Below are 27,626 nucleotides of genomic sequence, written 5' to 3' on the forward strand. Positions count from 1 at the left end.
TCAGTAACAGTGAGCAAAATGACCAGAACAGGAAATAGGAATTTCTGAAACAGGCCAATGGGATCAAGGCTTCTGAAAAGGGGGGGAAAAAAACCCCTTACAACATAGTTTACACATACAGAACACCTTTATTCTTTACCATTTCCTACTGTACCTTCCTCCACAACATTAACCATCATGGAAACTTTTGTTTTAATGGTGATCTGTTCTATATGTTCAGGGAAAGTGGGCTGTGAAGATGACTTGTTGAAATTACCCATAGTCAGTGATGATCCATATGCCTGGTCCAATGACACATCACAAAAGTACAGTCTTCTTTCTAGCCACATTGGGAGAAGGGAGACCCAATGTTTTGGGGTGCAGGACTTTTTCCTGAAAATTTGGTTTAGGGTACAGTGTTGGCAAATTCTAAAGATCTACCCTATAATCATGAGGCTGTTCCCCACCCTCAAAACCCTCCCCCATTTACTTAAGCCAAGGAGCTACAGCTACATTGTGGAGAAGCAGCTGGTTGTCTTTCTTTGATAAGCATAGTGCTGGAAGGAGCTGCACATCATCTGGGCTGGAGTGGAAAAGGAATGGAAAATAAAAGGGAGCGATTAAGCGGTTAACTTCTGCATATGGAACAATAAAGCTGAAGGAGTAGCACTGTCATAGGAGTAGCACTGGGAAGCAGCTTGGTAAGAAGAGATGGGGATTTTTCACCTCAGGTTTGACATGCCTGAGTACGGAAAAGCAAAACCAGGAAATGGACAACAGAAAACTGGGGTGGGCTGGGGGGGAGTTCTGAAGGAACCTAAGATATCAAAACTTGATGCTGTGCATTACAAGCCATCATAACATGGTAAAAATAATACAAGATTAAAAAACTGTAACTTTTACTGCATGCATCAATTCTATAAAGCTAAAAGAATGAAAGATATATCAACAGGATAGCACTTTTAGTGTTTTCAGAAAACGGGGCAGTTTCTATAGATAGGTCAAAATAACTCAACAGAAGCATCACTAAGCACAGATCTGGATTTCAAATTAACAAAAAACTTACCTTTAGCCATTTTCTGCTTTTCTTCAATTTGGAAAAGTTATATAGACTCCCTTTTTCTGTTTTTGGCTCTGTTTAAAGAACACATCAAGAGAAAACATTTATGCTATGCAAATAGTTCAAATTCAAGACACTTTCAATAGAGAAAGCGTTTACTCTAACCTGAATTACAAAAATGCATCTTCTGATTATGTTTGTTAGCCCATAAGTGCATTGCATATTTGATGACTTATTAATCAGAACACAACTGTTCCTGGATCCAAGAGATCTGCAAGTCTAGCTCACATAATTATCATCAAATGCAAACTAAAAGTACTTTTGAAACACTCCTACCAGATTGTAACACTCCATTGAGTGAATGTGTGTTTAACATTCCTGAACTTCCTGCTCCAGAAGATTCTCCAAGTAAAGAGGTTGCAGGCTCTTCTTTCACTTGCATCAAGGGACTCCCAGGCTGAGGAAGCAAAGGATTGTCATCCAATCCATCCTCGCTTTCATCACTACAAGAAAGGTAAAAACATATATTTATCATAGTAAAAGAGAAATAATGCTGTAAAAAATAGCTGTGCTCCAGAGCAACTTTCATTTCCCCTATCTAATACCAGAAGGAAGTAGTTGACTTCAAATCCTGTGGATATACCCACGCAGGTCTTTTGGCAACAAAACAGAATGGTTTGCCACTGCCACCATCTTGGATGTTTTTTCAATTTCTCAGTCTAGCTTAAAACCCTGATATTTTCTGTGGTCTCCAAGTATTAACTATGTGTGACCCTGTTTAGCTTCCATGCTCAGACAGGATTAGCCAAGCATTACTACCTCCTGAGACTCTAACCCTAGATGGATATTATGTATTAGGTGTCTCAATAAGATAAAATCAAGTATGATTTTATAAATATATAACAGAGCACAATTTAAAATACTAAGATATACAGTGCATTTTTTCACATTCGGTGTTGTACAGGTGGTTGTTCAATAGCTTCAGAGGGCCTTGGATGAAGCGGATTATCTGGATCCTTTTCAGTCTGGATTCAGACCTGGGTATGGGACAGAAACAGCACTGATCGCACTTCTGGATGATCTCTGGAGTGGGCAGGGTGGAGGTTGTGCATCCTTGTCCTACTTGACCTCTCAGCAGCTTTCAAAGCCATCAACCATGGTATCCTTCTGGATTGGATTAGGGGACTGGGGGTGGGCGGCTCTGTGTTGTGCTGGTTCACCTCCTTCCTCCAGGGTTGATTCCAGTTGGTGGCAGTTGGGGAGGAGAGATCCCGCCCTCGGCCCCTTATGTGCAGTGCCACAGGGTTTGGTACTCTTCCCACTCCTATTTAATATCTACATGAGGCCACTGGGTGAGCTCATCCATCACCACGGGGTGAGGTATCATCAGTATGCCGATGAGACCCAACTATACATCTCTGCCTCTGGTGAAGTAAGTGATGTTGTGGATGCCTTATCCCGGTGTCTGGAGGCTGTGAGGGTCTGGATGGGGAATAACAGGCTTCAACTGAACCCTGGCAAAACTGAGTGGCTTTGGGTTTGGGGTTCTGCTGATTCTGGGACTATACCATCTTTGATGCTGGATAGGGTGGCACCGCCCCAGACAAACCCAGTGTGCAATTTGGGAGTCCTCCTAGACTTGTAACTCCTGCTCAAAGAGTGGGTAGCAGTCATGGCTAGGAGGGCCTTTGCACAACTCTCTATTGTGTGCCAATTGCGCCCTTTCCTGGATCAGGAAGCTCTGCTCAGTCACTCAAGCCCTAGTCATCCCCAGATTGGACTACTGTAATGCACTCTACATGGGCCTGCCCTTGAAGAATATCCGGAAGCTTCAACTGGTGCAGAATGTGGCAGCACAGGCAGTTATGTGCGCTCCTAGAAGTTGCACTGGCTGCTGGTTTGCTTCCGGGTCCAATTCAAGGTGCTGTTTTTGACCTTTAAAGCCTTCATGACATGGGGATGGGTTATCTGATGGACTGCCTCTCCCCAATCACATCAGCCTGTCCCTTTATATCTGGCAGGGAAGGTATGCTACATGTTCCATTGGCCAGGGACTTGCATTTGATGGGTAGCAGGAGGTGGGACTTCTCTGCTGTGGCTCCCTCCTTGTGGAACATCCTCCCTCTTGAAGTGAGGCTCGCCCTTTTCCTGCTGTCATTTAGGAAGTCCCTCAAGACCTGGTTGGGTCATCAGGCATGGGGGGCTTTGGGAACCGGAGACATTCTTAGATGGCTCCGCTGTAATTGATACTCTGCTCTCTCCATGGGTTTGAGTATTTTAAAATCTTTTTTTTAAATCTTTTAAAAAATTTGTGATGTTTTTATTCTAATAATAAATTTTTATCGTTTTATAATGCTTGTTTTTATTCACTTGATATTTTAATTGTTGTACACCACCCAGAGTCACTTTGTGAGATGGGTGGCTATATAAATGTGATGTATAAATAAATAAAAATAAACTTGACATTTATAAGAAATTAAGTTTGGTATACTTTTAACTTTCTCCCATTTTTCTAGAAAAATTTTTTTCTTCTGATTTCAAAATTTCCATTTCACATTAGAAAACAAGTTATAACTTTGGCAAACTTATATTTTTTAAATACACTATGCTTTCAGAGCTAAATGAAAATAAACACGCAAGTGCTAGCCATATCTCCCACTGCTTTTAAAAGCATTAACAGCAGCACCAGGATATACGTCTGGATATTTGGGTATACACTCTGCTCCTTTTTGAATATTAAAATCTGAAGCTGACATTTGCTGACTTATCTATGGGTTCCCATCCTCCTGAGCTCATTCACCTCCATTACTGAAACTAATGTTAGGTGTTAAGATAGTTGTAATATGAAATGACTGCTTTTTTAACTGAGTCCACATCAGCAACAGATGGTTTTGATACCTGGATGCAGTCCTATTGAAGATAGCAGAAGTCTGTCGTAAAAAATGATCCAACCGCAGAGCTTTCTCCAAATACCGCAGATAGAGGGGCGTTGCCAGCTCTGTGCAGTTGCCATCCTCTCCTGAACCTAGCTCTGAGGCCATAGAACAAGTCTCTCTTCATGCAAAGATGTCTCCTAACGCACAGCTGTTTTAAAACAGAATGTAGTAGTTTAACATAACATACCTATTTTCTGGATTTTTTTTTCAGTGACAGGATAAAAAATATTATTTTACTACATCACATCTCACACATGGCTGGCCTAAACAGAATATCCTGTAATTAAGACGTCAGAAGTTGCAGAATTGTACACTTATTCTACATATGGTTAATTACACCTGAAGGAGAAAATATGGATTTGGTGCTAGAATACAGGTAGTCCTTGCTATCCAACCACAATTGGGACCAGAACTTTAGTCGCTAAGCAATGCGGTCGTTAGGTGAAATATCACATGACTGCATCACTTAGTGACTGCAATCCTGATTGCATTAAGTGAATGCCCTGGTCATTAGAGGCAAGCAATTTCCTGCCAGCTTCCCACCATCAAGTCAGAAGCTGCAAGCCCCAGGCACTGCCAGGTGGAGGAGGGAGTGAGGGGGTTCATGGGGGGGGTTGGGCTGGGTGTGTGTGGGTGTCAGGTTGGGTCCGCGGGGTGCAGTGCAGATCGGGTGCATGCACCTGACCCAACCTTCCCACACACCTCCACACACACCCCTCCCTTCCTCCCCCACCTGCTCCCTCCCCTACCCCCGTGGCTGAAAATCCTGCTTGGATTTTTGGCACGAAGGTTTTTCAGTCAGCCTCCAAAGCACCTTGCGAAACTGATATAAGCAGCCTGTAATAGCTTCATGCTGAAAACAAAGCAGGATTTTGGCGGCTCCTTGGATTTCGGCACGGAGCTTTTTCAGGCAGCCCTCAGAGACAAGAGGGAGTCCTCTTGGCAGGCGGCAGCGGCTTGCAACCTTCCCTGCCAGCTACTTTTCCGGCAGGTAGCAGGGAAGATCACAAATGGCGATCACATGATTGTGGGGCGCTTGGCAACTGGTCATAAGGGCAAACCAATTGCCAGGGGCCCAGATCACTGTAACTTGAGTTCAGGTCATAAGTCCTTTCGTTCAGCGCAGTTGTAATTTTGAACAGTTGCTGAACAAATGGTCAGATAGCAAGGACTACCTGTAGGCAAGTAAATTACACCTCCCCATATGTATTTTCCCAAAGAAAAAATAAGTGTTAGCTCAGCCATAAAACACTTAGACACAAAGGAATGCTGATTCAGAGTGTAGAAGTGCTGGGAAGCGATGGCATTTGATAACACCTAGGAACAAGTTACATCTCAACAGACACATTCTTAGAACCCTTTATTCAATTAAAAAAGTCATTATATTCACATCATTACCTTACCAACCTGACCTCATTAACACACATATCATAATCCAATAAAATTGTTTGCTATATTGATTAAATGTATAGTTTAATTTGCATACCTCTATTTACAGGGGTTGCATCCCTGTCTACTTTAGGCTTGTCTTTTGCCTCCAATATCCTAATAAACCAATTTGTGCTTCGGTGGAATTGTGTTCTAGCCTCTGGTCCAAATGAACTCGTAAAAATTCTCCTATACACCCACTCTTTCTCATGCCACTGACAGCATTCTCTTGACATGGATCTCAAGCCAATTTCTGAATCCAATTGCCAAGGCTAAGGCTGATGACAGAAGAAAGGACATAATTACATGAAAATGAACAGCTACAGCAGAGAGAGAATGTGCATAGAAAATAAATGTTAGTCTATAATATTCCACTGTGTTGGAAGTATAAGGTATCTCATCATCTACAGAGTCAAAAAGATGTGATGTGCATTCCTAAAAATAATACTTTTGGGTGGGGGGGTTCTAACCAGTGTATAATGTAATATAATAAAAACAAAACCAGACAATTGACTGAATAAATAATGAATGGTATGATAGACTATAATTAATAAACCTGTTCAAACTAACTCCTCCCTGAAAAAATCTGGTTTCTTTGGGGAATTTTAAAAATGTTTTTAAGAATAATGCCTCATGCCAAAGCATGGACAGGATATGCAAAAATGTTAGTTTTTTTTTAAAGTAAGCATTTCAAGAAAAATAGAGACGAAGCTTGACATAAGACAATTTTTTTTCAAGTTATATGATTCTTTACTGAATCCTAGGCCAGTCTGCGATGACTTCCCTTCAATACAAGGAAAAGGCAAATCTGTCCATTTTGTTTTCAAAATGGTTCCTTCAGTTCCTTTTTTACTTGACACATGATATATATCTTATATGTGCACTTTTACAAACATTTTCTTCATATTATAGTACATTTCTATGCATACTTTGCTTTAATATGAATGTTGTGTGACCTTTCCTTAAATACATGCTATTGTCCATATTAGTCGAATTACAAACTAGTTTAAAAATGCAAACTATTTTACATATTTTATATAATATACGGGTGGTGCTCATTTAATGACCACTTGGTCAGCAACTGTTTGAACTTATGACATTGCTGAAGGAGTGGTAGTTACAACTGGTGCTTGTACTTACGGCCGTTGCAGGGCCCCATGGTCACATAACTGTGATCCAGCATCCCACAGTCACATGATCACAATTTCTTGACCTTCCCTGCCAGCTTCCCACAAGTCAATGGGTAAGCCAGCAGCAAGTCTTAAGTCGCAGTCATTTGAGGTCCTCGCTTTACAACAGTAATCAGGACTGCTGGAACTGCTGTCGCTAAGTGGCACAACCATGTAGTTTTTTGACTTATGATTGTGTCACTTAACAACAGTTTCCAGTCCCAATTAGCATTACTTGAGGAGTACCTGTACTGGGAACAAATAATAAAACTTAGATAAAACTGTTCCTGTATCTCTCACTGTTATGAACAAGGGATGTGATTTTCCAATAGAGTCCTGTGGAAACCAAAGGCTCTTTAGAAGTTTCTTGATGCTATCACTAATGAAAAGAAAATGGCCTACCAACAAGGAGAAATTACACCCCAGAGTACAGATAGCCAATCTGCACTTTCCACACCTATATGAGAGCCAATGTAGTGGTTAAAGTGCTGGACTAGGAACAGGGTCATCCAGGTTTTAGTCCTTCTGCATGCATGGAAGTCGCTAGGTGACTTTCAGCTTCCCCTAGACTGGTAAGTTGAAAAACATCAATCTACTAACCCATACTGGATCAGGGTGGTAGATTATGGTCTATAACCTTCAATAAAGAGGCCTTCATCCTGCAGAATCCAAACACAGATGTGCACCAAAACCTGCAGTTTCCAGAAAACTGAGCAGACCTGGCCAGTGCACAGTGGGAATTGAAAACTCATAACTTTCACAATGTTGTTTCTACAACAAACTAAGATATATGCTAAAAATGTTCCTGCAAAGGGAAGTTTTAAAACATTAGGAACTAACACTGTGTACACAAGGGTGGATAATCAAAAAAGTGAAGATGGCTGCATCCACACAATCAAAACCCCATCCCTTTCTTTGTGCATGTGACCCTGATACAGGTACAAAAGGGGCCAGGCATCAATCATAACTGCCATTTGATTTTGATGACCCTCCCTAATGCCCTTGCTAGGGGTTGACTTGGTTATATTAAGCCATAATGTAATTTGTTTGGTTTTCAGTTAATGTATCGGATGAATACACCAAGATGCAATTTATTCCATAAACTGTGTATCAACAAGTCATTAGCACAATAAGTAAATCCAGATACTGACTTTCTAGCTGGGTTCCCACAGTGAATAAACCATAATTGGCAGGTTAATCTAATGTAACAACCCAGAAACTATGGCTTACATATCACTAACATGCTAAACCTAAGCCAAAATAAAGCAAACCATATTATTGTACAGTATGTGTAAACTAGAGATACCAAATTTGGCTGCAAAAATCTAAATAACAGCAAAGAGATATGGAAAACTCTAAGTTTTGCTGCCATCTCGTAGGTCATTCAGAATTTTGTAGCCTAGATATGGTAATGCTAATATAAACCAGGTCTCTAGGGGACTTCCTTGTGCAGTTGGTTGGCCACTGTGAGAACAGACTATGTTCTTATACAAATATTTAATGCATCATGCAACACCATACTAGCCAAGCATTTGCCTCTGATTAAATGGCAACTTGCACCATGAAGGCCTTAGTGCCTTTCAAAATTTTAGCAAGGAAGGGACAACCCTCGCTTCAGGAAGCAGGGGAAATGCTTCTGAACATCCTCCCCACAACATCTTCATGTTCGCTGTACATAGGCTGTAACCCCACAAAGAGAGGTTACAGCCTATTCTCTTGACCCAGGCATAATAGGCAGACAGATTCCACCTGGATCAGAAGGTGGCAAGGACCTAAGCTATAAATAGCACCTTGCACTCAGAAATGATCCAGCAACCACTACAACCCTCACAGTACTGGTTATTCTGTTATACCACTGTTGACCAACCATCTTCTAGGGCAGCCCCATGCAGGGTGAATGACAATAATCCAACTGCAAAATACACACAAAACCAAATGAGTATTTCAACACCAGAGAAATCTGGACTGCTTGTTCATTTTATATGTCCTTCAGTATAAAATTAATTTCTTCCTTCTTAAAGGAAAAACATTTAGCAAAGAACTATTACATTTCTTCTTTGGAAGGAAAGAAGGGGCACTACAGTTAGAATGTTGTCCTAAGGCAAAAGGACTCAGGACTTTTACTCTCATGCTGACAGCAACTGCTTTTCTCTCAGTTACAAAGTATAACAAATTAATGTAAATGTTTAAAGTTCTATAACCCAATTAAAAATAACTGTAAATTATGCTCTCTTGTTGTGTGCTCATTCATCCTTCATAAACACTTAAGACACTATTACTGCAGCTACTGGCCATTATTAGTGTTCTGTATCCCCCTTAACAAACCAACAAATACCTATAGCTTAACCAGGACCAAACTTCAGTGAATCCAGTTCTTATCTAAGAATGATTTTTTAATCTCAGTTATGTAATAAATGCAGCCAATCCTACCATACAGTGATATAAAAAACTTGAAGCTGTTTAAAAGCCATTCATCCCTCAACTTTGAAAGGCAGATGAGCCTTGTTAGAGCAGAAAGTTAGCAGTCTAGTTCATTTTAATTTAAAAAGTCACTTTGACAGTTTAATTAAAACCCTAATAGTTGCAACTATTTCTCTATTAGGGTTAGCAGAACAGAATCTTTCCAACTGATTATTCACCTCAGCTGCCTTACAGAATGGACCTGCCAGTGGGCTGTAAACTTAAGAGGCTTACCACTACTTCACAACACAAGAAATCAGAATTTGGGTTTTATTTACCCTTTGTTATCATGGGTAGCAGCAAGTGTAAAAAAAGGAAGCTTTAAAACAGCTCACAGTATAAAGATGACACTTGAAATGGCAGTCAGGGTGATGCATTACTATATTCAGGCCTCCAGTGAGGAGGCATTAGAAATAGGCCAGATAAATGTGTAAGAGTCATAGTTGAATAGGATGAAGGGGACTAAGCACAGTGGTAAGCAACCCAAGATAAATATGGGGTAGGAATTTAATTAAACAGGGCTCCTGGAGCATGCAGCAGTTCCTCAGAATGGTTATGACACTGCTACACTGCTTTGAAGTTTCCACCTTCCATTTAGTTAGGATAATGAGACAACAGAATTTCTCTTAACTAGTATTTCCCAACCAGAGCAGTTGTATGGGTTTAACTCCCAGAATTTCCCCATTGCTGATAATTCTGGGAGTTGAAGTCCACTGCAGATCCAAGATTGAGAGTCCAGCAGCTTAACTGACAATGGACTTGGAACAGCTTGCCTAGGCAGGACCAATATGGCAAATTGCCAAAGTCTTTTCTGCACTGAAGCAGAAAAGGCCTATGTGGGATTGCCTTCCCTGTAACTCAAAGTGAGACAAATACTTCAGCAATGCATCTATCAAATCCGTGTGCTCTTCACTCTATTGGAGGTATGGGGAGAACCCCTTTGTCTACACAGCAGCTAAAACTAAGGGCATAGGCAACTACAAAAGTCAAATATTGCAGACCTCTATTTCAGGTCTGCCAATGTCTTATAAACATGTGCTCCCAATCAATTTTATAGGAATATTCCAAGAGCATTGTACCTGGGTATTCATGTAAGTGAAATAAATTGTTTACAGTTTATAGCAATGTCAAGAATTTGTGCCGTTGTACATGTACGGAATAACTCTCAGCCAGCATAGCTATAATATGGAATACTGAGAGCACCAAAGTTATCCCAGGTCAGAAGGCAGTGCTTTTACAGCTGTGTTCCCACACACTAAACTACAACTTAGCCACATCTTAGTTTACTGTGTTGTTCAAATCCAGCCCATGTCGCTAATTTATGGCTCACGAGAACAAAGTAAACTCAGTTAACCATGGGTAAATAAGTCATATGCTCAAAACTCACATAAAGTCTCCTCTACAAAGACCTTGTCACATATTTTTGTTCTATGGATAAGTTGCTCTGAAGAGTACAAGGCTTGGGTTCTAAAAGACATATTTTATTTGCTTCTTTTTTCCCATTGGAGATAATTGATAGTCAATACAGGATTTTTATTTTTGCATTCTGGCAGTTAATTAACATATTCCAAACACAAGACAAACTGGCAATTGTTATGGGAAGTATAACAATATTCATTTTCCTTGACCTAGAAGGCAACTAACAAAGTTGTACTGCCTGAGCTTGCTGCAACTTCAATTAAACAATTCCTCTTCACATCCCTGATAAAACCACCTATCTCAATATAAGCGATACCCTACAACCACTCTTCTCCAATGCATTTTCTGTTACACTTTCTGAAGTGAGCACCAGAGTTGGCTAGTTATTTTAACTGAAATGTCTATGCCCTGTGCATCTACTTTTCAATTGTTTTTATAAATAATTCATGTTTTTAATTCAAGACTATTTGAACCACCTGTAAAGAATGCTGGTGTGCATGCATGTTTACTAGTCATAATTACTGCACTTGTATTCTATTACCATTAAGGACCCTACAGGATCTCTGTAGCTGCTGGTGAGTATATTATGGTGGGGAAGGGGGGAGAGAAAGGTGACATTATAAATGCAGTCCATCACTATCCTACATGGACTGATTTACTGCAAGTTATTGCTCAGGGGGAAATACCACCAAGATACAGTAACTGTTTAATATTGGTTGTATTGCCAAGGAAATGTGTCAATGTTGCTATTTTAATTAAAGTAGTTATGTTAAGCCATTTACTGCTAGTTGTATATAGTATTTTAGCTACATTAATGTCAATGGCCCATGGCAGCACACAACCATGGTTTTTTTAGCTGCACTGTGGCTGTTTGCATAGAAACCTCAACCATAGTTTACTCAGTGAACTCAATTTTCTAGTTTCTTATGATAGGCTAAATCATAAAAGAATCTCACGAGTGGTGCTGTTACAACATATTAGTCTAAAACTTGATTGTGCAATATACAGAACCACAAACTATCTGTAACAACCTGTATTTTGGATGATGTTCACATATCATGGCAGGCCAGTGTTATCATCTTGGGTTACAGTCAGCACCATATCTAAAATATTCAGAAACTTCTAATACTTGTACAGAATTTCTATAAAAAGATCATTTGGAAGATTATGTGACTTTTTATGTAAGTCTAGCAGAGATTCAGGAAAGCAAAACTGCAAGCCTTAATAGAGAGATGAATTCCTACCTTAATTCATGATCAGAAATGCACTCAATTGTGTTCAGTTATAGATCTTTAAAATTTCCAGAAATGTTAACACCACTAAAAGAATGTATTTTGGGGAGGAACCTGAAAATTTAGGAAAAATAAAAATATATGCACAGTTGCTGAATTCTAAAGAATATGCCATCTTTTTATTTTTGCATTTTTAGAAGCAGCAGGTAGGCAAAAAGTTAAAAATGCAAACAAAAGCCCATCAATGTTATAATAAAACAAAAAGAGTTATGGATGTTGGAATTTTTTTCCACTGCATAAATACACTAATTTTAGAACACTGAGAAAGGATTCAGGGACAAAGTTCTGAAAACACATTTTGCAACAAGGAAAGTTGTATAATCTGTCTCATTTTCTGCATATGAAATGCTAACACTACCAATGGTTTCTACTTTTTCAGATCCTTTATTTTTTTCATTTTCATGAATTTCTGAAAATTGGAGTTCTGTTTGTAACAAGCCAGCTTCTCTACCCTTTCATGTGTTTATTTTTTTATTTGATGTATTTTCAAATATAGTTCAATTTCTTTCACATTTAACTATTTTATGAATAATTTAGAATGAAAATATTAACAAATATTTCTTTTTTATTAATTTTTATGATTTATATGGCCACCCATCTCACACAGGTGACTTTAAGTGGCGTACAAGAATTTCTGAGAAAAACTTTTTTTCCTTGAGCCTTCATGCCTCTAATTCCTGTATTAAAAAAAAAAAAAGCAAAACAGCATATTTTAACAAGGAATAACTCAACCAAAGCCCTATATATAACTGGAAACATTATAGAAATATGAGAAGCTTAATAATGAATTAATGCATCTCCTTTTCAGTATTTCAAAAAGTTATTCAGTTTTCTAGGAAAAAACACCACAGTATTTTGTTTGTTGGGTAGTTAGAAATAATCACAAATGTTTGGTATATGCACTGGTATGTGAATAAAATTTCAGTCATGTACAAGAATGCCTAGCCAAGGGATAACATGCTGGTGATAAATATGTCTTTCACATAGATTTTTTTTATTATTGTACAAAACATCACACCCAAAACACAACATTTCTAATCCAACTTCACTGAATAAGGTGCTTCAGTGCTTAATCAGAATAAAATTGATTTAATTTTAATTATGAAGTTTTTCATTAAAGCAAATAAATATTCTGATTATTAGAACTGTGGAACACTTGGGAAATAATTCAGAAAATGTGCTTTGGAGAACATGGGAACAAAAATGTAAGTACTTTTTTGCTATTCTGTGATGCAGCCACATCTTTTCCTGGGATCACAGTGCTGAGTTTGCGCTCCAGGCACTCTGAATCACCTTTTTCAAATAATTTCTCATGTGCTATACAGCTTTATTAATTCTACCTTACACTCCATAGTCTCAACTCAAACTCGTTTAAAGATCAGAAACACTCAAGTCCTACAAATCAACTTACCACAAGAATTTCTCTGATATGCAGACCATGCCTGCAATAAGAGGGTTAAAGAAGTGATCACCACCATTGTATGCTACACTGCATGGTCTGGTCAAGTCGTCTATTTAATCATAGAATATACAATGTCAATTATAATTCAGAAGTAAAATTGCCAGCCATTAACGTCTATTAGTTTCTAGCAAACGTTGAAGACATTTTGCACAATCAATGCCAATAGCTACCAAAGTATCATCTGTGCCTGTGATGTATTCCGTGAAGCATTCTTTTAAATGTAACCTACTTAATCTAAATAAATACATACTCGTTTTTCTGATTAAGGTGACAAAACCAGGATGCAAAGTGACACTTCATGCCCACTGCTCTTTATTTGGTTTTATGCTTGATAAACGGCTGTACTTGGATCTCAGGTTCATTCAACATACCAGCATGAGTCTCTCCCAAACATTCCCACGGCTAGGAATCCTGTATCCCAGAGAGGGACGCCGATCAGGCCGGGCGGTTTCCTCGTTTTCCATTGCCAGGCATTGAGCAAGGTGCGCACGTGTGACCGTGGACTGGGTGTGACCAACACACGCTCGCCCACCGCATGCTGCCCGAGGCCAGAGGTAGTGAAGGCTCGCCTGCGGAATCTCCCTCGCCCTGCTGAAGCATTTGATGGGAAAGGGGAGACCCTGGAGTCCTGCCCCTTCCCCACTAGCGGGTTCCCCCCCCGCAAGAAAACGTCCTGTCCCTTTAAGAGAAGGCCCGGCTGCCGGGGCCACTACTGGGGGACCGCGAAGGAGTGGTCGGACGGGGGTTGATCCCGCGGCCTGGTCTAACGGGTCCCCGCTTTGCTGCCACTTGCCCCGGCCCGCGAGCGACGGCGTCTCACCTGCGTGCGCGGCTCGGCTTAGGCCGAGAATAGCTCCTGAGTTGTCCGCCCCGCTTTCCCCTCCCGGCCTCTCGGCCCGTGCTGCGTTGGCGCTGCTTGTGTCCTGCCGCGGCGCCCTCGACTTCTGCTTCGACAAGATGGCGGCCGCGCTATTGCTGCTGAGAAGGAGGCGGCGGCTGCGGGCGCTGGGACGGCGGCGGCGGCCACTTTCGCTCACTGAGAGGAGAGGAGCAGGGACACGGGGAGCCATGGCGGGGGGGAGGAGAGGCGCCATAGCCAGGCCAGAACAATCGAACGCGGCACCCCCAGCTAGTGGTCCGAGCACAGACATACAAACATTCCCCAATGGGCTTCGCCGCAACCTTAATGCGGACCCTAAGTCCATATCCCGCGCTCGGTCCCCATACGAAACCCAAAAGAAGTCCTCCAGAAACGATTCGTTTATCGCTCGATTGGTTGGGTCTGAGAGTGACGGAAATTGCCGAGTGCTTTCGGCTCCCAGAAACTAGCGTGAGTTAGCAATTCTCGCGCGAGGCTCAAATAAAGAGTCGCGAGAATGATGTTCCAACGGGACCTCCCTGGAAGTGACGTATTGTTTCTACTAATCTTAACCTGGCGCAAAGTGTGGTTGCAGGCCCAGCTAGGCCTCAAGTTTGTTTAGGGTAATTTTCGGTTAACCCTTCAGTTATGTGCACAGTAGATTTATGAACGCCTCCAAAACCTTTTACGATTCTCGCAGATACATTAAAATCGGACCTTTTCCCAGCGTTGTCACTTGCCAATGGCTCTGGATGACTAATTTAATCTAGAATTTACTGTGTCAGAAAACACTTGGCATGCCTTAAATTTGTTTTTTCTGCCTGCATTTGTTCCAATTCAGTATTATTATTTTAGAACAGGTGAAAACTACAGTTTTGTTATTTTCATTTAAAGGGTTCCAGCAGAGAGAGCTCTAAAGTAGTTTTTGCTTTTTTGAGTGGGGAGATGCCTTCAAGTCAGCCTTGACTGGCATCTGCTTGGGCAAATCCCTGCAGTTTTCTGGGCAACATTTTCAGAAGTGATTTGCCATTGTCTTCTTTGGGCTGAGAGAAAGCGACTGGCCCAAAGTCACCCATCTGGCTTCATGCCCGAGGTGGGACTGAGCTCAAAGTCTCCCGGTTTCTATTCTGGTGCCTTTAACCACTAACACCAAACTGGCTCTCTGGTACTAACAACAGATACATCATTGAAGGAAAGGTTTGAATAAATCCCAAATTAATTATGGGCCATAAAGTTGATGCCGATAGATAGATCTTCTCCAGGATGATCGGTGTCCAACTGGGCTCTTCAGGTTTTCCAACAATGCACCCATCGCTTATATAATCAAGTTCATCTGCCTTGCTGCTGATTGGCCTCTTTTTTCCTCTACCTTTCACAACATTATGATCACAACATTTCTGAAGAGAGCTAGGTCGTGTCCAAAATATGTTAATTTGAGCCCAGTCATTTTATTTATTTATTTCGTCGAGTTATATAGCCACCCATCTCACATATGTGACTCTGGGTGGCTTACAATAAAATATTGTAAGATTTTATATTTGTTCCTCAAGTGAGAATTCTGGATTTTGTTCAATGACTCATTTGTTTTCTTGGCTATTGATGGTATTTTCGAGAGTCTTCTCCAATATCAAGGTTCAAAAGTGTCAATATTCTTTCTATCCTGCTTCTTTAAAGTCCATCTTTCGCCTATGTAGTGCAACACAGGTAAGACCCATTTCTGCATGATTCTGATCTTTGTAGGTTGAGACATATTGTGGCATCCGAATATATTTTCCAAGGCTATCATTGTTATTTGCCAAGTACTAGTCTAGCATATTTCTTGACTGCTGGTTCCTTTACCGCTGATAGTTGACCCTAAAAGGCAGAAGCGATCCACTTCAATATCTTCATTGTCAATTCTAAGGCTGGTTGCTGTACCTGTTGTCATTACTTTGATCTTCTTTATATTTAATCTTAGTCCCATGTTTTTACTGTGCTCCTTGAGTTTCATTACTAGACCCTGCAAATCATTTAAAGTTTCAGGTATCAGAGAAGACTCAATAGCATAGAGCAGGTTATTGATGTTTTTTTCTCACATCTTGCTTGCATCTCTGCATCTTGAAATCAAATGGAGTGGGAATGTTTATTTCCCCAAGGTGTGCATATAATGGAAGCTCTGCCCATTTCAGAGATGAATACTAGCTCCCTATTTTTCCACCTCTAAAACTGTAGTTTCTGAACCTATATTCATGAGTGCACAATAACACATAGACCCATTACACTATTCCCTTTGGAAGTAAGCAATGTTATTCTACCACATTCATTCTACACAAAGACCATAAAGAGAAATCTAAAATTTTATTTTAAACAGAACATTCCAACTGTTTTACTACAGGAAAAAAAATCTCAAAGAAGAATGTCATGTTTGTCTTTGAAATCATAGCTTCACATTACTAAATCTGCATTTGTTCAAGTGCACCCCAGGCAATATCTGACCTATTTTCAAATACACAAATCTGTTACAATGGTTCTATATTACCTGATTGTGGGCCTTTTCCTATCTCAGTTAAAAAGGTACTTTTACAAACTTGGACCACATATTCCATACTCTACTTATATTAATAATGTGAACTACAATACCTCTCCAGAATAAAATGCATCAGGGTGTAGATAACTTATTAGAAAAAGAAGTTTGCTGATTCCTTCATGAGGGGATCTTCCCCTCAAACTACAGTTATCTATAGCTACCTTGTGCAAAAAAATAAGCAGTTATCCTGGGCTAATACTTAGTATTTCAGTAAATATGTTTCCAGTGATATAAAATTAATGAACATAACAAAAACCTAATCTATAAACAAGGTTGGAAGCCTTTTCCTGTTATGCAACTGTTTGGTCTTAGATGGGCAATCTACTCTGATTATTTGGAAATTGAAAAGAGTAAGCCCTGAATCTCCAGCGAGCAAATAGTGAACAAACAGTGTCAACTGTATTACATGAGAGACAGTTCTGCATTGCAGCAAAGAATATTGAATCCCATGTTTGTTGTTCCAATGGAAGCCCCCAATCCTAAAGAAAATAATTTCTGCTCTTGGTCTCTAGAGCTTAATACTCTTAGCTGGCAGTTAAATTTGGAAGACCCCCACTTTCTTTCCTCTTATGGAAAAAAGGATAGTAATCTGACTTGCCAGATAAATGAGATTCCAACAGTGTCAGACCAGGATTGGCAAGACAGCCCCACAGAAGGCAAAGGCAACCTTATATCTTGAAATGAGAACTGAGGTATATTATTCATTTTTTGAGCTAAAAAGACAGGCATAGGAGTTTCTGTTTATTCATGCTTGTCATTCAAAACCTGTCTGATTTCTTTTTCTAAAGTAAAACTGATATTTGTTTGTGGTTTGAATATTGGAGAGAATTTTTTCCCCTACATTTTAGTCTCTTCCAATGTCAGTTTACATGAAATACCTCCTTTTGTTTCCATTTTAGATTCTATCTCACCACTGCCAATTGTGGGCTCTTGGTTATCATGGTGATATATTTCTTCTTTTTCATAACTGCCCTGACTACCAGGAAGCCAGAGATGGACAGAACGTGGACAGAATGTTTTAGGATATGCTTCTTTCGCCGCCATTTTCCTTCTTATTGGCTCCACTTGTTTTCTGATGAGGAAACCTTCCTCACTGAGCTGGAACTTTTGCACTGCAGTCTTTCTTCGTATGTTATAAACATCTGCCAGTTGTCGTAGCTCTTCTGGTAACTCCATAGAAGATATCTGATTTAACACAGAAACAATTAAGAGTAGCACTTGATTATCATTTTTATTGTTTCTTTGAAGTACTGTTGTTATATCTATGAAATGAGGTAAACATGAAGAACACAGCAGTTGGCACTGATTTCAGATATTTTAACAGCAACCACCTGAATCTTTGATTCATATGAGATACCATATTCTCTGTTGAACCAAAACTGAAATATTAAGTATATTTTTTCAAACTCTGTAAGCATATGGTATTTAATTACAGTAAATAATAAGTTCCCTCTTTTCTTTAAGGGTGAATTCTATATTTTGTGTAGTATTTGAAGAATATTTATGTGTTTGAAGGGGTTTTACTAGGGCTTTGCAAAGTGTTTGAAAAAGATAATTTGCAAAGCTTATTAGCATGATTGAAACCCTCTTTTCAAAGCATTAAAGCAGCTGTGTTCTTTGAAATACCTCACACATGATTATCAGCATGCATTTGGGCACACACAGCCACTTTGTTTCAGTCCAGCAGTAAAGTTGTATCTGCATGCATATACATGTGTAAGCAAAGTTCAAAGCTGTTGCACTTCGCAAACTACCTCTTTTGAAAGCTTTGTATGCACTTAGTATTTACTGCACATTTTTCAGCATGAAAATATATGGAAACATATATTTCCAAAAATATTAAGCCAGTGATCATTAGAAGCATTGAAAACAGGAGTTGTACCTGTTCCTACACTACTATTATTTTGATATGAGGTGAAGACTTGTTAATACTTCCAGTTTTATTTGATATTTTAGATATTTAAGTTTTCTGGCATGAGTTTTATTGATCTAACCTACTACTATTATGTTTTTATTTAATGTCAATTAATTTTCTGTTTTGCTAATGTCCTAGAAAGTAAGATATATTCAAATAAGAAGTATAAACAAATATTTTCATAATTAAATAATTTTAACAGACATATTCTTCTGCTGTATGGAAATGTTGAATTAATATAAATATTAATTCAAATTCAGTATAAGTTTTGTGTGCTCTCTGCCAATAAAAATGTAAAGCCTATACTGAAGTTTCTCAACTGCAGTTCTTCAACTTAAGACAAAAGGAGTGCAGTTTTTTAAAAAATCTTCACTAATTTTATTGACTGAGTCACAGTAAAGTGCTTCAGTAGTTAATGGTTAATAGCATTAATAAATTAGATGATCCTACCCAATAGTGTGCAATTGAGGTTGAACTTACTTCTATGCTTCCCAGGGGGTCTGCAGATCCTTGCCGAAATGCATTCAAGTATCCATCCACTAAAGTTGTTAAATCAGACATAATTTCATCAAGCAGCAGCAAACGAAGAGGGAGGAGGTACACTGTTTCCAGAGCTAATACATTCATCAATACAGGTGGAAGGGGTCGCACAAACCAGACCTCGGGATTTTTCTACATGAAAAAATACAAAACAATATTCTCATTGGTATTCCTCAAAACTGAGTTGGTTGATGGAATTGCTGCTATAGCTTAACAGCAAAGAATCAAAGGAACCTTCGGTAGAATCATTCTATATGAACTCAGAGGTTACTTTAGATGAGCCATTCACTCTCAGTCTTATCCTACATGTCAACAATATTTATTTATTTATTTGTTTTTTTTATATAAATAAATCAAAATCAGCAAAAGATTTCCAGTGGTTAACATCAAAACATGAAAACATTAGCAATCTAAAATTCATAAAAACATAACAATAAAGCAATCAGCTGTGAGCCACAGATGATATCAACAAAAATAGAGAAGTTTTGTTTTAACCAATTTCCAGAATGTCATCAGGGTAGCCACCAACACAAGAAAGAGCCCATATTAGAGTTTACTTTGTGACAATAAGGGCAGTGGATGTCAATATTTCTCTGCCCTTATTGTGTTCACCAACAGTTGCCCAGTGGCCCTCTTTAGGGTGACCTGCTAGGTTGCAGCAAGCAACAGGATCATCTGTGAGGAATTCTGATTATTTGGTGGATAAAGTCACACCAAGTTGGACTCCAATTGGCAGGTTCAACTGAGGTGTCGGCACAGTCTGATGGTGTGATTTAGGATGAGTTTGAGTCAGTGACTCTTGAGGAAGTGGACATAGTTCTCTGCACTGTTAGTTCAGCCACTTGTTTGTTGGACCCAGGGTCTTCCTTTCTTGTTAAAGTTTCCAGGGAGTTGACCTGTAGTTGAGACTATGCAGTGGTATCAGCCTCTTTGAGGGACAGGGTAGTGCTGTCAGGCTTGAAGGAGGCTAGGTTATGTCTCCTCCTCAAGAGGCCATTGCCGGACCCAGCTATTTTAGACAACTACTGTCCTGTCTCCAACCTTCCCTTTTTAGGGAAGGTTGTTGAGAAGATGGTCAGGCTGCAGTTACACAGGACCCCAGAGGAAATGGATTATCTAGACCTGTTTCAGTTAGGTTTCAGGCTGGGATTCAGTACAGAGACAGCCTTGGTCATACTTGTTGATGACCCATGGCAGAGCCAGAATGGGCATGTGATATCCATCCTTCTACTCTCAGCAGCTTTCAATACTATTAACCACAGTATCCTTGTGGACCAACTCCAGGGACTGGAATGGGGAGCACTGTATTACAGTGGTTCTCTTCCTTCCTTCACAACCAGTCCCAGTCAGTGTTGGGCAGGGGGAGAGGTCACTCCCTAGACCCCTCCTTTGTGAGGTGCCCCAGGGCTTGACGTTCTCTCCCCTTTGTTCAACACCTATATGAAACCACTGGGTGAAGTCATTTGCTGGTACGGGGTCCATCAGTATGCTGATGATACCCAATTATATTGTTCAACCCCAGGCCAGCTGTCAAAGCCCTATCCCAGTGTCTGGAGGCGGTGCAGGCCTGGATGAGAAGAAACCAACTCTGGCTCAATCCTACCAAGACCAGATATGTTGCAGCTGTTGAGACTGGCTAGATCTAGGGATTTTCCACCTTCACTTGTGAATGGGGTTGCACTCCTCCATTCAGGAATGGGACACAACTTGGGGGTCCTGCAGGACTCAGAGCTCCCACTTGAAGTTTAGGTAGCACCTGTGGCCATGAGGGCCTTTGCACTGCTCCATGTGGTGTGCCGGTTGCATCCCTTCCTAGATTGGGTGGCCCTTCAAATGATCAGTCATGCTCTGTCATCTCACGGCTCAATTGTTGCAATGTACTCTATATGTGGCTGCCCTTGAAGACCATTTGGAAGCTTCAACTGGTCCAGAATGTAGTGGTGTGAGCAGTGATGGGCTTGCCTTGTCATGTCCACATGGTGCCTCTGCTGCTGCACTGATTGCCAGTGTGTTTCCAGGTATGATTCATCGTGCTTGTTATCACCTGTATAGCCCTATGTGGCATAGGGCCAGTTATCTGAGGGACTACCTATCTCCTATGGTTTCTGCCTTGCTGGTACAATCTGACAGAGTGGGTATGCTCCAGGTTCCCTCAATTAAACAGTGTCATCTTTCAGGATCCAGGAATCACATCTTCCCTGTAGCGGTACCTGTCCTCTGGAAAGAGGTCTCCCCTGAGATCTGGATGGCTCCCACTCTAATGGTCTGGAAGGCTCTGAAAACCTGGCTGTTCTTTCAGGCCTTAAAGTAGAGTGGATGACCCCCACTCTTGTTTGGGGTATTGTCATATTTGTATACATATTGGCGTGTTGTCTCAATTGCCATCTTATAACTATTGTGTAATTCTTGTTTGGATTAATTTTTATTGTATTTCTATTTACTGTTCTTTTATGTTTTTATTTTGTGAGCTGCAGAGTCAGTTGGAGTTGGGTGGCATCAAAATTAAATTAATAAATAAACATTAATATTGATCCAATAAAGATTTTTTAACTTGCATTGAACTATGCATGTTTACTCAGAAGTAAGCCATAGCGAGTTTAATCAAACTTGCATCATAATAAGAATCCATTGGATTGCAGTACTAAACTGACTAATATCCCAAAAATTAGAATTCAGGCAGTCCTCAGTTAATGATAATTCATTCAGAGACCATTCAAAGTTACAACAGTGCTGAACAAGGAGACTTACGACTGGTCCTCAAAGTTGTGGCCATTGCAGCATCCCCGCGGTCACATAATTGCGATTCGGGCATTTGGCAACCAGCTTGCAATTACGATGGTTGCAGTATCCCGTGGTCGCATGATTGCCATTTGTGACCTTCACTGCCAGCTTCTGACAAGCAAAGTCAATGGGGAAGCTGGCAGGAGGTTGCAAATGGCAATCTTGCTTAACCATGCAGGATTCACTTAACGACTGCAACTGGAACTGCCAGAACTGCCAAGGTAAGTCGACAGAGTCATGTGAGGTTATGCTTTATGACTGCATCACTTAGTGACAGAGTTCCCGGTCCCAATTATAGGTAGTCCTTAACTTACAACCATTTATTTAGCGACCATTCAAAGTTACGATGGCACTGAAAAAATTGACTTATGACTGGTTCTTGTACTTATGACTGTTGCACTGTCCTCATGGTCACATGATTGTGATTCAGGCATACCGCAACCGTTGTGCATTTATGACAGTTGCAGCATTTTGCGGTCATGTGATCGCCATTTACGATGTTCCCAGCTGGCTTGTGACAGGCAAAGTCAATGGGGAAGCTGGCAGGGAAGGTCACAAGTTGCAGTCATGTGCTGTCTCGCTTCACGACCAAGCAAAAAAGATCGTAAAATCAAGTTTAGTCACGTGACGGCTCACTTAACAACCACATTGCTTAACAATTTTCCAGTCCCTATTGTGGTCATAAGTCGAGGACTACCTGTACCATCATTAACTAAGGACTACCTGAATTGCCTTTATGTTGAGCTCCCAGATTGGATTACTTCTTTGCCTTTGCTATCTGCCTTTTAATATCTTCCTATTGGCTCTTATCATAGGCTTTCCCTTTCAGGTTTTCATATGCCTCAAACTCTTAATGTTTTACCCATTTCTTTTCTTAAACTTCCCTCAAATAACCTTTGATGACATTCCCTGAAGCCCACCTAATCTCTGAAGGTCTTAATGGAACTTTATAGTTGCCTTCCCAGAAAATTATGTGGTATATGTCCAGCAGAAATAATGCCCGTGCTATTCCATTTAGATAGGCTACAGAATGTTTCGCACTGCACAACGTAACTCCTGCCTTGTTATTTGCAATTTCTAGCTCTGTGCCAAATCAAAGAAAAATCATGGTAAGTATTAAGTATATGCTATTTTTGGCACAATTTCTGTTACAACCTCAAGAAGGTATAAAATAGATAATGGGCTACAAGCAGATCTGATTTCCTTCAACTCACATGATGATGCCATCTGAACTAACCATCTTACCACAACTGCTTGCTGCCTGTATTCCAAGAAAGAGATACATTTGTAGGGCAGCCCCAGATACCGTATTAAACACTCTTGTAAAGAGCTGATCCTGTGTGGAAGGTAACCACCTGTTTCCATTGAGAACTGCAATACATCAGCAACCTATGGGGGAAAAGGGGGGAGATCAATTAATCACTTCTGCAGTTCACAAACAAAAGAAACCTGAATACAGAGGATCATTCTTCTGTCATTATCACTTTAGGATTAATCCAATAAATAGCTTTTAGCAGATTTAAGAGTATTTTTCAGCAAATCAATGATATAATGCTAGAAGGAAATAGAAGACCAATAAAAGGCTGTTAGAAGGTTAGCTGTAAAAATCTTGACTGAGAAACTTAGAGATTTTCATCTTGATTTTTTTCAGTCATCTTTCATGAAGCACTATATATTACAATACAACTGGCATGTTTTATATCCATTTATGTAGCCATGAAAGTCATCATTCCTTAAGCTTTGAAATCTAAAACAGACTATCAAAAAATAGCAATTAAGATAGATACCAGATTGTATAGAATATTATATGCACGTAAATTAAGGACAGACAACTTTGAGATAAGATATTCTTTTATAAAGTAGCATATTAAACTATTTCCCCTCAAATCTGGTTACATACAGAAGTATTTGACAAGCTACCTGTGTATCAAAGACATTGGACAGCACAATTCCATATTGGTGAGAAAGACAATCTGAAAGCCAACGACAATCATGGATAACCTAAGGAATGTGAGGAAGAAGCAATATAATAATTTTGATCAAGAAATATAATAAAAGTAACACATTTTTCTTGCTTTTTAAAAAACATAATTTCATGTTTCCTCCCCATATTTTATTGGATCTCCTGTGCTACATAGAAACATACTTTCAAAATATTCTGGTCCTCCAATATCATTTGTAGTCCATTCTTGAACACTCGAGCTCCCAGAAGAAAAATGTCAAATAAGAAAACCTGACTTTTTGTTGCAATCTATAGTAAATATGTAGAGAAAAGAGCAAAATTATAGGTCTGCTGTAATCCAAATATTAATACTAAAATATGTTCAGAGTATCAATGTTTTTGACTGTTATCTTGATTCTAAGTATGTTACAGTATCATTAAACTCAGTGGCAATTACTTTCAAGACATATTTCAAATTGGACTGTGAAGTTCACAGCTTCTTAAGTTGAAAGAATATCTAACTGCAAGTAGGAATATTCTAATAAAAAATTAACTTGTTTATCCTATTACATAAAGGATAAACTATATATTTATCTAATTTCTGATCATATATTTTACTTAATTTTAAATTGTAATCACGAACTATTGTACCTATTAATTTTAGTCAGGTATAAACATTAGCATTTTTCTTTCCCTCCAATTCAATCTTTTTGTTTAGTGAAACTGATGCAATCTGATATGGACAGATTCTAACTACACCTCCCATAATACCTTGATCTACAGAAATTGAGAATTCTGTGAAGAGCCCCAGATATATCACTCATACAAAAACAACAAAAAAGAGGAATTACACCGGAAGGCAAAGATACAGCATATCTTTTTTGATTCTTAGACCATTATTGTTCGTAAGAAAAGTACCATTTTTTTTTTTTACATTTACACTCCAAATTGCGAGGCATACTGTGCATTCTTACTTGTAACCAAGCGAGTTTTCCATACCGACACAAATTGACACCCTCTGCTGCTATACTACATACGCTTTGCTTTTTGATGTGCATCATCTAATATGGAAACAAAAAGATATAGCAGGACATGGAAGACAAGGAAAACAACATGGAACTAGTTTTTGTTACCCAAAGTTACCATGCATCATTAAATGTAGAAGGATAAAGCAGTTGATCAACACAGTGTAAATAATGAATTGTTTCATGCCTGCTTGGGCATTATTATCATGTATTTATACAAAACATTTTCAGGTCTTTTAAGCCAATGACATTCAGGACAAGGCATTCTACTCAGCCTAACAGAATCCTCGTGAGGTTATTATTTTTTTCTTTCATTTGATACCATTTATACTAGGACTACCCCAATAATAAATATTGTCCTCAAATTTTTTATATTTTATCTAGAACCTCAATACATTTAAATTGTATTTTAAATGTATTGCAAAATACATGAAAAAACATAATACGTGAAAAAACATAATAAAATAAGTTCCCTGACCTTAACCTTACTTTTTCTTAAAGAGCCCAAAATATAAATATTCTTTGAAGCAGAAATTTTCCAGCCCCTACAATAATCCTTTTTGAATGCTGTTCATCAGAACTGTACCCAGTATTTCAAATGTGGTCATACCATATATTTACAATATTGGCAGAAATCTTTTTGCTCCACTGTGCAATTTTGTTGTTGTTATGATTATTATTTATTAGATGTATTATAGCCACCCATTCCAAAAGACTCTGGGTGGCTTACAACATGTCAAAATATACAATAGTTAAAAACATAACAACAAAACATAATTGTGCTGTCAAGAAGTAGCCATGATGGTTAAAAAAACCACACCCACACAACAGGAGCTCCACCAACACACTAATCCCAGGCCTGAGAACAGAGACAGGTCTTAAGGGCCTTCCAGAACCCCAGGAGAGTGGGTACCATCCCCACCTGTGAGGGGATGCTCTTCCAGAGGATAGGGGCCACAACAGAGAAGTGTTCTCAACTTTATATTGGATTTATTTATCCATTCATAAAATTTACATCTCAATAATTTCATTGTTGCATCACAAATGTTAGCCTGGTAAATATTAAAAGCTCCATGAATCGCTGTAATAATAGCCTGATGAACTACTGAGAATTCCATTAATGGAATCTTAGTCCCTCCTTGCAGTACAGTTTGCTGAACTGAGAAATGTTTGTTAAACCTACTTAAATCTATTTTAAATCTCACAGATTCTACCATACTTCAGACTACAGGCCATTAAAAAAAGTGTGCTATAAATAAATTATGTCCAGGGACATCTTATATCAGCTGGGTTTAATCTTAATTTAGCTCCCCCAAAAGGTAGCCTTTTTGGGTGTGGGGAGCATGAGAGGTCCACAGAAAACTTTGATTCACTGGAGGATTCTTCTGCTGAAAATGGAGAAGTTGCAATATGGGGAAATTCAATACAGCTTTTGCCACAGTTCAGGAAGGTTCCACAACCATTTGAAATAGTTGTTCAGTGCAACTGGATTCTCACACTGAAAGCCTCACTCACACATACAGCAGAAGAGTGATAGTCAGAAGTAGAGCCTCAGCTTGCTGGTTCCATCATGTGCTATGGATCCTCCCTAAGGCTAAAAAGAAAATGTAGCTTGGCACTCAAACATGACAGCCCAAAGGACAGCTGCAATCCAAGCTCCAAATCAAGGCACTGTCACCAGTGTCTCAATGTGGGACTTAGAGTGCAGCTGCCCCTCAGCTTGCCCTGCCTGGATGCAGAGCCACACTTTTCACTTTAAAGCCATAACCAAGGGGGTGGGGGTGGCTATGGGAGTAGGACAGCCTTAGCTGTGATGACACTCTATCTGAAGCTAGGAATACAGCTGCTCTTTAGCCTGCCCTGCCCAGAAGCAGACCTGTTTCTTCTCAGCCAATGTTCTACAGTGCCTGGTGAGACTGGCAAATGGTGACCTATTTCTGGCAGTCACTTCCCTGCTGTGTGTGCACTGAGTGAGGAATTTCCTATTGCCTGTGCTGCTAGCAAGATGGCAGTTCCTTTTTTCTCCCTCATCTCCATCAGATCTTAATTTTATATCTCTGAAGGCACACTTTGGTTTTCTTTTGGTCTACAATAAGGCAAGTCTACCAAAGCAATTTACTAGCAAGAAATCAAAATTTCCAGCCCAATACAATTTTCGGAGAAAGCAGATTACTTGAGGTTTCCACCATGAATAGGTGACTTGGAGGGGAGGGAGGACTGGAACAATTTGGCAACCACACTTAGGCTCAAACTTGATTCAAAACCCCAAACTATCATACTTCCCCATTAATTATAACTGGAAAACATTAAATTGCAACTGCTTTTTTTCCTGTGTGAGTTTTTAAAATAAATTTACATTTAAAAACATACCATGATACTATTTTCTCAATTTTTTACTTACTCAAGATTTGTGTATCAATGCACAAAAGGGCACTGCAGCCCTCAGAGTAAACAGCAAGACCTCTTGAGGCATTCATGATGATTTGAGTTTAAGACCCTGGGCTATAACAACAAAATAATAAAAACATCCTTGAGAAGCAGCAGCAACATTATACTTACAGCAGAACCAAATTTCTTCTGGAATTGATCAATAACAATATATTCTATGTCTTCCCCTTTATTTTCATCTGTAATAAAATTAAAACAATATTTGAAAGTGTTAACTTTACCTGTAATCACTGTATAATCTCCTAAAGTACTTTTCAAACATATATGATGTTTCTTCCTCTACAAAAGTACATAAACTATGATGAACAAATCCAGCAAAACAAATCAAGATAAAACTGGTTCAGA

General features: G+C 39.4%; 2 protein-coding genes across 4 annotated transcripts in view; both read right to left on the reverse strand.

The window, feature by feature from the left end:
• The window catches only part of INO80 (INO80 complex ATPase subunit), a 68,163-nt gene extending 53,790 nt beyond the window's left edge, over positions 1 to 14,373 (reverse strand). For 2 of the 3 annotated variants that reach the window (XM_025168632.2, XM_007431354.4), the window contains exons 1-4: positions 14,026 to 14,373; positions 3,938 to 4,123; positions 1,376 to 1,542; positions 1,046 to 1,113 (exon numbers count right to left, since the gene is read on the reverse strand). In XM_025168632.2, the coding sequence (XP_025024400.2) occupies positions 1,046 to 1,113; positions 1,376 to 1,542; positions 3,938 to 4,080 (378 nt within the window). In that variant the 5' untranslated portion in view covers positions 4,081 to 4,123; positions 14,026 to 14,373. Of the gene's footprint in view, positions 1 to 1,045; positions 1,114 to 1,375; positions 1,543 to 3,937; positions 4,124 to 5,461; positions 5,682 to 14,025 lie in introns of all 3 variants that reach the window. The other variant, XM_088145478.1, reaches the window with a different exon arrangement.
• Positions 14,374 to 16,382: 2,009 nt separating this feature from the next.
• The window catches only part of EXD1 (exonuclease 3'-5' domain containing 1), a 28,876-nt gene continuing 17,632 nt past the window's right edge, over positions 16,383 to 27,626 (reverse strand). The window contains exons 5-11 of the mRNA XM_088145479.1: positions 27,393 to 27,460; positions 24,783 to 24,869; positions 24,013 to 24,117; positions 23,787 to 23,867; positions 23,112 to 23,255; positions 19,026 to 19,217; positions 16,383 to 17,815 (exon numbers count right to left, since the gene is read on the reverse strand). Coding sequence (XP_088001605.1) covers positions 17,468 to 17,815; positions 19,026 to 19,217; positions 23,112 to 23,255; positions 23,787 to 23,867; positions 24,013 to 24,117; positions 24,783 to 24,869; positions 27,393 to 27,460 — 1,025 coding nt within the window. The 3' untranslated portion in view covers positions 16,383 to 17,467. The remainder of the gene's footprint in view (positions 17,816 to 19,025; positions 19,218 to 23,111; positions 23,256 to 23,786; positions 23,868 to 24,012; positions 24,118 to 24,782; positions 24,870 to 27,392; positions 27,461 to 27,626) is intronic.

Source organism: Python bivittatus, unplaced genomic scaffold (genome assembly GCF_059951505.1).
Source record: "Python bivittatus isolate LINGU-HERP-01145 unplaced genomic scaffold, Pbiv_v1 ctg000480_np1212, whole genome shotgun sequence".
In the NCBI taxonomy this organism is placed as follows: Eukaryota; Metazoa; Chordata; class Lepidosauria; order Squamata; family Pythonidae; genus Python; species Python bivittatus.